General features: G+C 41.6%; 1 protein-coding gene across 1 annotated transcript in view; it reads left to right on the forward strand.

The window, feature by feature from the left end:
- Positions 1 to 10364, forward strand: part of LOC107286779 (testis-expressed protein 47) — a 32125-nt gene extending 21761 nt beyond the window's left edge. The window contains exons 4-7 of the mRNA XM_015815203.1: positions 1306 to 1367; positions 2235 to 2439; positions 4531 to 4687; positions 10088 to 10364. Of these exons, the coding sequence (XP_015670689.1) occupies positions 1306 to 1367; positions 2235 to 2439; positions 4531 to 4687; positions 10088 to 10176 (513 nt within the window). The 3' untranslated portion in view covers positions 10177 to 10364. The remainder of the gene's footprint in view (positions 1 to 1305; positions 1368 to 2234; positions 2440 to 4530; positions 4688 to 10087) is intronic.
- Positions 10365 to 10792: the final 428 nt, after the last annotated feature.

The raw sequence follows: 10792 nt of genomic DNA on the forward strand, positions 1-10792 counted from the left end.
CCAGGGGTCCTCAACCCCTGGTTCGTGGACTGGTATCGGGCCGCAGCATGCCAGCAACTGGGCCGCCCAACAAGCAAAGCAGGCAGCACATAAAACCACCACCCCCAGTCCGCGGAAAAACCTCTCTCCACATAACCAGTCCCTGGTGCCCAAAAGGTTGGGGACCTCTGGACTAGAGAATCATTTGTCTGAGATGGGATAGGTTCTCCTGCTTGAGCAGAGGGCTGGACTAGAAGATCTCCAAGATCACTTCCAGCTCTGTTATTCTATTTTATTCTCTATTCTCCTCTTCTCTTCTCTCTTCTCTTCTCTTCTCTTCTCTTCTCTTCTCTTCTCTTCAAATGTCCTTGCAGGACCCTGGGGGGATTCCTTCCCCTTGAGATCAATAGCTTTAATGTAGTCTTTGTGCTTATGTTATACCAGCTGTAGGTCTGTATACTATATTTTAGAAGTAAAAGCTGCAAAAAAGTCACAAGAAGTGGAATAGTTCCTTGTTTCTTGATGGAAGCTCCAGAAGGAAGAAAATCATTATTTAGTAGGGTTACCAGACACCTCAACTGGGAGAGGAGGACATGGGTGGCGGAGGGGGAGGGGGAAGTGGACACAATTCTTGGCATCTGTGACAAAAATTACACCCAAAAGCTAATTTATTTAAAAAAAAAAGACTTTTATCTTTTCCAACATCAGAAAGATAGCTTTTTCAATCTCAATATTTTTTCCAACAAATCTTTATTTTCAAGAACATATGCTAATGACAGTATAGAATCAATCAGGCTTGTGCCAAATTTCACCACAGAAAAATATGAGATGTCGTGTGATCTATAGATTACAGTGATCATAGATTTGAGGAGACTGGATTCCTACTGGAATCAGGAAATAAATAATGTAGAATCTGGCTGTCATGTCTGTCGACTGATGAGAGAAAATAAGAACCAGACAATTTACAAGGTCACAACACAAAATTTTGATTGGCTGCCGTTGTGAAAGCAGATGGACACTATTTCATTATAAGGCTATGCTGCTGGACAGAGGACATGTGGAGAAAAAGGTGCTCTTCATTTTCATATTATTGGTTGGCAAGGAGATTCTTGCTTGGTTTGCTGCCATAAATTGTAACAGAAAGTCAGCAAATCATTTAGTGCAGGATGTCCAGGGGAGAAAATGGGCAGATGTCCTAATAGTTTGACAACCTTTCCCTGTGCAATAAATGATCCGGGAACAGGCTCACTGGAGCAAGATGGACGCTAGTCTTCAATGGCATGAGTTACTACTAATGTGATTTTTAGCATGATTTTTTTCTTGTAGTCATCCAGTGATGTGTTCTACTCTATCCTACGGGATCTGAGGGACATGGAACAGCAAAAGAGGTAAGCCATTAATTCTCTTAAAGCCGAGGCTTTCTCTCCCCCTGCCGCCTTATAATTCTAATGAAAATTTTTGCTTTGAGACCCTAAAATGCATTTTGCACTTGTGGGACACAGGACCCAGCATTTTATTGCTGAATATTTTTGGCCAACAATCCTTTTGGTTTCCCAAATGTCCTTGCTCATTTGTGGAGTAACCTTGCTCCAGCTAATTACCTTACAAATGTGTGAAAGCATTAGAGAACCATTTATGTTACTTATCTGACAGAAAAGTGAGATTAAGATATAAACTGTAACTCTGGCCAGACTTAAAACTTCATATACAGCCAGAGGCCTAATTCTGAAAGAAGATGGGCCACTCACGTACCAAATGATGATATGTTATTGCGATGACTAGTTGTCATGCCTGAATAGAGCTTTTCTGTCACCAAATGGAATCATTTTTCCTGTTATCATGGATGATATCTGGTGCCTGAGTGAGGAATATTTGAATAAATGACATCCACATATTTGTCAACATGCCAAAACAGTTCCAGGGTGCCAGATTCTTACAGGAAAACCCTGATTCTCTCTTAACATTTATACTACATATGAGAATACACTTTTGTCTTTGTATATTTTGCCGTATTTCCCTCTTGAAGCTTAAGAAATGCCTTAATTTCTAGAGGAAAGAAAGAATTCTCTCTTAAGGTATTATTAATACCATTCTCTGTGTGTAAATCTCTGTGTGTTTCTGCCTGGAATGAGGCTGCTTCATTGCCTTTTGCTCCAAAGGAGAAGTTTGACTACTTTATCTTCTCCAAGCATGAGGAAGTACTTGTCCTCTCTCACTGGTACCTAAAGCGACTTTGTCCTGATCCACTATTTCAGAGTGCTAGTCCTGGATGCTAAGATCCTGGTAGTGTCCCACAATCTCCCTGCTCGACTCTTCCCACAATGGAGCTATAAAGTGTTGAATCTACCGGAGAGATACCTGAACTACGAGACTTCTCACGAGGAGCCAGTGGAGGCTACCATCTCTGAATGCCTCACTGCACTCTTGAAACTGGGCAAACATCTACTGAAGTATCCCAAGGTATAGCTTCTCCAGCTGTTTCCAGAAGGTCTTGAAAAATCCTTAAGCCTCTTCCATATCCATGGCTACCACCTGAGGCCTGAGAAGGTGCTGATAACTTAACTGTTGCCGATGATTCACCCTGTGAGACACACTTCTCATACATCTAAAGACTTGTGCCCTAACCAGTCTTCTTTACTAAATGCAGTAAAACTGAAGTCATTTATTGGTGCTGCTCATTGGGGAGGGGGTGGGATGGAGGTTGTGCCTAGCAAGAGAGTTCCAGGGAAGGAGAGGCTATTTATTTATAAAACAAATTGATATGGCTGCCCAATGCATGCATGGTGATTCTGGGCAGCTTCCAACATTAAAATTTCGCAATGTAAGAACCCATAAACACCCTACCCATCCTCCTGGCAGTGGCAACAACCACACAGTCACACCAGCCACTTGATCAGCTCCATATCAACCTGGATCCCCAGGCCCACTGACAAAACTATGTTTTAAGGGCTTTGTAGAAAAGTACCAAGGTGGAGGCCAATCTTACCTCAGGAGAATGATATTCCAAAAGAAGGGATCCACCACAGAACAGGCTTTTCAGTGGCCCGACATTTTATGTAGCAGTCCCACACCTACCCTCAGCAGCATGTAATATAATCAACAAATATCTGGAATAAGGCAAGTTGGGGGAAGAGGATAGGGGGCCTAATTCCAAGAAGCTCCAAGACATGGCCAGGAAGGTGTGGAGTATGGAAAGGTGGTCCCTGGTGTTTGGGACAACTCGAAAGGTACAAAGGGGCCACCTACATCCGTCTCACCTTTTGGCCTTTTTCTTGGGGAGAATTAAGGCTCAGAACCTTCTTTTATTTCCCACAGTTGCCTGGGAAGTACCCTTTCCTTCCCTAGCCTGATGCCTCCCAGATGCTCTGTATTCTGTCCCAGACAGAATAGGCTACTTTAATCCCGTCGAGACAGACAGATAACTCAGCGAAATAAGCAAAGAAATATCGCTTTTATTTCTAGGAATTCTAAACAATAACTCACTGATAATTTGATAATGGATTTCCCCTCTTTTTCTGCATAAGACTCACATGTTGGCATAGGATCTCCAAGCCGTGGGGCTAGGAGCCATGAGGCTGGATGAAAACAAAAGCATTCCCAAACTGGCACATAGCCAGTATGTCCTGTAATGAGCTCAGTGGCTCCTCCTCCTACTGACCTGTTAACATAGGACAGCTGACTAGCTAAAACTACATCACCCATAAGCCATCTCTTAAGGAGACAGCACTTAACCCAATAAATGCCAAACATTCTAGCATACAGACCTACATGATCCAGAACACTCTGGGACAAACATTCTAAGAATTCCAAACCAAAATGGCCCATGATTGCATCACCTGGGAACTTGGGGTCTTGCAATTTCAATTTATTGAAGGCAGCAGATTAGGGAGGTTCCTGTAACACTTTTTACTGTGGGTGTGACAGTGAGGCAAAGACTCACCCTTGCAGTGAAGGTCTTGCACATGGCAGAGCCAGTTGTTCCCTCCTATCATCTGTGGGATTGAAATTTTAGTGATATGCAGGTTTTTGCCTTCACTGCAGTGATGTCTCTCAGAATTGGCGCTTTATTTCTCCCCTCCCACTCCACAAACGATAGCTATCATTTCTTTCTGATGGAGATTTTCAACTAAAGGATGGTAGAGGGGTGTTTTTTTTCTTCTCCACATCTTTTCCTTAAAAGATAAAAGGTATTTGACCTGGCAGCACTGCTACTAGATCATGGCTATTCAGTGTCCTGATGATTCTTACAGGGAGGAAGCATCTAGATTTGGAGCAAACAATCCCTCCATCCCCTGACAGAATGGCACTATCACAGTACCTACAACCCCTACAATTATTTGATTGATGCTCCTATTCCTGCCCAGTCTCATTTTTCAAAGGAAAAAGAGGTGTCACAGGTGCCTTTCTTGCTTTTCCATTGCATTAGCTAGCAAGCAACAGTTTCTCCACAACTGAGTATGACACAAAACATTGTGCACTGTGTTTATTTGCACTTGCTGGGCTGCGAGAAATTACCTGACCAGCTGCTGCTGCTGCTTCTGTCATCTTCAGAGCCCTAAGAACCTACCAAATAATTTCTTGGAAGAAGTCCCAGAGCTCATTGTTTCCCAAGATACCATTGGTTTCCTCCTGGAATGTCAAGAGTTATTGAGTCCAGCTCAATTCCTGCATTTATTTGAATTTCCTCTGAACATCCAGATGGACTCAGGTATGTGGTAAACTGAACCTGAAGGTAGGAGGAAGGCCTATGGTAATTTTTCACTGTATGACTTTAAAAGCATGGTTGAGGAATCAGAGGACTGTAATACCATAGAACACATATTCCAACTCATTACCGGCTATGTTGGCTGGTGCTGGTGGGATTTATAGTTGTTCATCTGGAGAACCATATGGCTTAAGGTGATCACTGCATAAAGTTGTCATCAGCTGAATTTGGCAGACAAATTAAGCCACAGCAGTTAAGATATTGTATCCTGAAATCAATCCACATGCTACTGGGAGATTTTCATATTAAGCAGAATGAAAGATCATGAAAAAATTCACCAAATCCATTTGGATAGGCTGAAAAAAACACCAGTAGTTACCTTTCTCACTCATGTGGTAGTAGCTCACTGCTGCATTGCAGACAGTGTAGTAAAAAGTCTTTATTGCAAATAAGCATCTGCTACAGCTTGAACATTAGTGTAAATACACCCTGTCAAAACCCTGAACTAATCTATGACGTCTTACATTCTCCTGTTTTTATAACTGCACAAAGATGATAGATACCCAACTGGGACAATTTTATTCAAAGGAATTTATGGCATGTATAATAGAATCCTAAGGACGTCATTGTGTTTACTGTGCTCAATGTCCCTTGCTTGCATAGGATTATTACAACCATAAATATCTTAAATTGCATACCTTTGAAATAACAAGACAGAGTGCTGAGTCAAAAGAATGTCTTGTCACATTACTTTCTCCAAGCTTTGAGGCTAAGTATGATAAATAACATGGCTCTTGTGCATGGTACCTGTCAGCTTATAGGCCAGGGGTGTCAAACTGCTGGTCTGCAGGCCGGATACTTCATGGCAAAACCACGCCCATTGTCGGCAATGGCAAAAAAGTCGCGATACATTGCAACACGTCACGTGATGTCGCGAGTTTGACACCCCTCTTATAGGCCAATCTAATTATCTACTACCTTCTTTTAAAGTTTCTACACAACTTTAAAATCAACAAAGTTTTCAAGGCAAGACCATTATATTATCAAAATCAATGATCCATGGCACCGGACCTGGTTACCTTCGAGACCGCCTCCTGCCACAGATTACCCCCCACCGACCTGTACGCTCTCACAGAGTGGGTCTCCTCAGGGTACCGTCGGCCAGACAGTGCCGGCTGGCGACCCCAAGGGGGAGGGCCTTCTCTGTGGGAGCTCCCACCCTCTGGAACGAACTGCCCCCAGAGATCAGGGTGANAATGATAAGCAAGGTCATGTAAAAATATTAAAAGAAGTATTAGATAATGAATTATGGAAGCCATTTGGTTTATGATACTACATACTTATCTAGGTAGGGTTCTGCAGAGTGACGTAAGTTTATTCCTATGAATTATAAATCACAATTTCAAAAGCTGAAGATAGACTTTTAAATCAAAGAGAAGATTGAAAGGGAATAGCCACTATGACCAATTTTGTAAAGCTGTGATCAGTTTTGCAAAGCTCTGCTGCTACAGAAATTTTGCCATCAGCTCAGTCTTGTGGATTCCTAGCCTTCAGATGTATGATCAAAGATCTGCAAATGCTGGGAAAAAGCACTGGCCCCAGGTACCCTAATCTATGCAGAAGACCCGCATAGATTAGGGGTGACTGAGATTTGTCAATGAATAAGCATCAGCTTCATTTATGTGTTATGCACTCAACCCCTTGATTTTCCCTGTTGGAATCATTGTGGAATGCACACATGTTGTGGGTTTCCTCTGATTTGGAGATGGAGAAATACAATTAACGGCTCCATAAGCATGAAATTCCACCTGTGTGCAATCGCCCTTCCATATCTTTGGCAAGCACTTCTCTTTCTTCCTATTAAACATAAATAGCACTAATAGGTGTGAACTTGGTGATAGTGACTAGATCTCTAAGTGGCTCTTTAGATTTTCCTTCTCTCCTCCAAGCTAATTCCCTTAATTGCTAGGCTTGGCCCAACACCCCAAAACTGCTATATCACACATCTGGGGCTTTCCACCCCCAATTGAGAATTTAGACTTGCAATTATGGGCACACATGCTGTTGCCCCAGCCTTGGCTCCGCCTGCGACCCCCTCCTCACCAGCAGCCTCCCTGGAGGAGAGTTGCTCCTGAGCATGGCCCACGCGGAGCAGCGCAGCCAAGGACACGGCAGCCAGGCAGCGTAGATAAGACTACCCTCACGCCCCAACGTGCAGAGTTGATGCTGCAGGGTGTGGCCGCCATGGCACCGCTGGGCTGCCTGGGTGATCGGCGGGCCCTGGAGGCGGTGAGTGGCCCTGCGGGCAAGCAGGGTGGGGTGGAGTGGGGGTGGGGCAGGGGCAGGGCAGGGGGTGGAGCGGGGAGGGCTAGTTTTTTGGCACTCGGTCTCTAAAAGGTTCGCCATCACTGATCTAGGGGTTATGGCTCAAGGGAAAAAAATATTCCCTTTTATAGTGTTACAATCCCAATACGATTCTCTCCCCATAGAATTTATTTTCAATCAATCAATCAATCAATCAATCAATCAATCTCTGATTTAAAAGTTCTCCTGAGTTCTGTACAATTGAAGATCTAGAAGAGCATTAAATGATTAAGATTGCTCTCTGTCAGGTGGAGATAGAAAGAAAATAGAAAGATAATCAATTTTCCCTTCTGAAGAGAAAATAGAGCCAATTCAGGGACTTCAAGTTGGCTATGCCAGAAATATTTTGCTGCTTCATTGTTTTTTTTGCCAGAAGCCATGTGGAGATGTAAACATGATCCTATCTCTCATACTCGTTCCCACCTTCCTTGGGGAAGTGCAGACAGTCCAGGGAAGGTATAAAGTTGTACACTGATAGAATAAAACCACTTTTCCCAAATTTCACTTGTTTTCATTGTTCATTTGGTGTTTTTCTCTCTCTAAAAGGAGCTGTATATACCTTCAAATTACATAAAAGGAAGATGCAATGGCCTTTCTAACAGTTTGGGAACCCTTGATCTATCATGTATTGCAACAGTGGTAGGCAGAGGAAACACAAAGGGAATACGTTCGGTGACTACTTTCTTGACAAATAGATTAGATTTTAGGTTAGATTAGATAACCTTTATTGTCATTTTTTCCTGTGGGCACAACGGCACACATTAAAAATGAAATTTAGTTGCTTGCTCTTTTAGTTGTAGCAGTAATTATTTCCCTCACATTAGGGTTCTGCTACAAAACAGAATTCTTGAGGTGGTAAGATAACCCAGAAATCGTATTGTGTATGTGACTATAATTCTGAATTATAATCCAAGGCACTGAATCCTTTTATTCTAAGCCCTGCATTAAGGGAGACAACACAAATCAGAGTGGCAATTTAGTCCACTCGTCAATGCCGAAAAAAGGGGCGAGATCGACTCTTCTTTGCTGTGTCTGCATGAATGTGAAATGAATAAAATGCTTAATGTAGGTGCACACATCCTCCTCCTTAAGTCTTTGCAGGACCCGCTCTAACCAAGGTTGGAAGCTTACTTCATTCACACGTGAGGCAGACAACATATGGGGCTTGCAGCGATCCAGAAGGATGATTGTTTGGGATTGGCATAGCATAAATGAGACTCAAACTTTGATTAAAATTTAGCCCACTGCAGACATAGGATCGTGATGCGCTTGTGTGCTTGTTAACCAAAATTTGGCTTTGGTATATCATCAGACTGGTCATTAGCAAGGGCTTTCTTCAGAGCAAATTAGTTCTCCAATTAATGGTAGTCCTTGTTTTGGTCAAAGGATTTGTGTTTCGAAGTGATAATCCAGCATCCGTTTAAATTCTTCTACCCTGCAAGAAGGTATAGTATGATGATCTCTTCCCTCCCTGCACCTCCTGTGGACTGTGATACACGCATGATCCTTTGCGGTGCATGAGTAGAGGCACAGGATGCTTACTACTAGTTAGACTAACATCTCTGCTAGGCACTAGAACCGCTTTTATGTGCTTGCCACATTAACATCACTGGCTGTTGCAGTATAGGTAGTCCTTGTTTACCGACTGCCTCATTTAGTGACCGTTGACAGCTATGATTATGATGAAAAACTAACTTTGCAATCAATCCTTGCAGTTATAATCTTAGCAGATCTTTAAAGCAAAGGAAAGCTAAGATTGGAGGCACATCCGTGTTTTCACTTACTGACCACTTCACTTAAAAGTTGCCAGTCCCATTTGTGGTCGCTAAATGAGGACTTCCTGTAGAAGTACCAGGTTTGAATGTTACACAACATTAATTGTACTGTATATGAGCACTGGTTTGTGCAAGCTGGCATCAGGCAGATTTCACTGCACAAACAATATTAATAAAAATAGACTAACAGCTTAACTCAAGATAAGATTGTGAAAAATGTTAACAAATAGACTGAAATTTTCCAGGGCTTCTGGGTTGTTGTCCCACCACTCTGTTGCATTCTAAAGTCCCTGTGGGCTGTGAAAGGAACAGCTGATCAATCATTTGCAACTAGTGACATTTCTCATTAGCTGTAACCTTATTTACATGCTGCTATGTTAGCTAGACTGAGGAAGGAGGAAAGTTTAATTCCGAATAAGGATACAAAATGAGACAAACTCCAGGAGTACAGTGTTGAACTATGTTATGTGTGAGGAGTAGTAGTTAATGGCTGGGTAGTCAGCATGGACAACAATTCCTGGCAATGTGGAAATGAATCATCCGTAATGTCTGCAGAACTCTACTGAGTCAAAAGAAAATGTTACTTCCACTAATAAGTCAAAGAAAGGCTTTCGTCTCCTGAAGACAACAATTTTGTCAAATCACTTGGGCCAGTCCTGAAGTGGTAAACAACAGTGGCGTGAAAGTGCTCTTAGTTCAAGGAATGAGTGACACATTTTAAAGCATTCAACAACAGCGATAGGAAGAAGGACTTATCTGTAATGATCATTCTCCATCAGGCATTTGAGTAATAATCCCCAACCATTGAACTACGGCTTTCATCTCATTTTTCAAGAACCAGGTCATAAAGGCAATTGCATGCGGACGTTCTCAAACATATAGCCTTCTCCCATATAGTTATCTTTTATCATTATAATATTAATGTGTGAATGTCATCAAAGTATATACATTCTCCCACGGGGAATAAAAAATCTCTATATCATCTCTCTCGTGGATTAACTTTATGTTAATAAAGTTTGGCTGCCTTCACGTATGCTGGTAAGAAGCATGTTATAGATCTCTGATGCTCGAAAGCTGACATATACAGTAGCTGATGTTAAGCAACAAAGTTCCCTAAGCAGCTATGAAGGACAAATGTCACATGGGCAAAGCTGGGACATTAGCAACCTTAGCTTGCATACTAGAATGCCTTCTAATTCTGGATGGTGTTCATGATTCCTCTTCTAACCCTGTCTTTTTTTTTTTTTTTTTGTCTCAAAAACAGACAGCATGCATTCTTTGTCAGATCGGTTAAAACGTCATCTTGATTGGGCTGTTTTGAAGGAGGCTTTTAAGAAAAAAATGCCTTTGTGACATTTTTGGAACATAGTATTGATAGAACTGTCAGATTGCATCCTTGAAATTCCAATACAGAAAAATGATCAACGTGGACTGCTTGTAATTTTTTGAGATAATTGATTTTGCTTTAATAAAAGTTGTGTTCTCTCTTTCGGAATTTATATCTCTGATACACTCAGTTCAAATAAACGTAGCCCTGCATGTATTTTGGCTCTGACATTGTTTGTAGAAGGTATTATTTCAGCCCTAATTACTTTTTCTATCAATTTTAAACCTTGAGGATAGACAGGAAACCATCTTTCCCCAATTAGTATGCTACACAGAACTGTGAAAATCAATATAGCTTTATCCTAGTAATACCTCATTTCTTATTTTCCCAGCTTGAAAAATTGTATCATATTACAGAATGCTACTATTGGCAATTTTAGAATAGTGATATCTTCTGGAACATAGAAATAAGGAAAAAAGTGCCAACTTGTTCCTGTTTACCTTCATGTTTGTATTTGGGGACAATCAAATATATAGATTCCTCAGGGATGAATCATTGCCACAAAGAACTGTAAGCTCCACCATTTTCTCAATTTCAGAAATCTTATTTTGGTAGTAACCCAAAAATTCTACTTCCCATCTT

Source organism: Protobothrops mucrosquamatus, unplaced genomic scaffold (assembly GCF_001527695.2).
Source record: "Protobothrops mucrosquamatus isolate PMUCROS unplaced genomic scaffold, P.Mucros_1.0 scaffold325, whole genome shotgun sequence".
NCBI classification, from domain to species: domain Eukaryota; kingdom Metazoa; phylum Chordata; class Lepidosauria; order Squamata; family Viperidae; genus Protobothrops; species Protobothrops mucrosquamatus.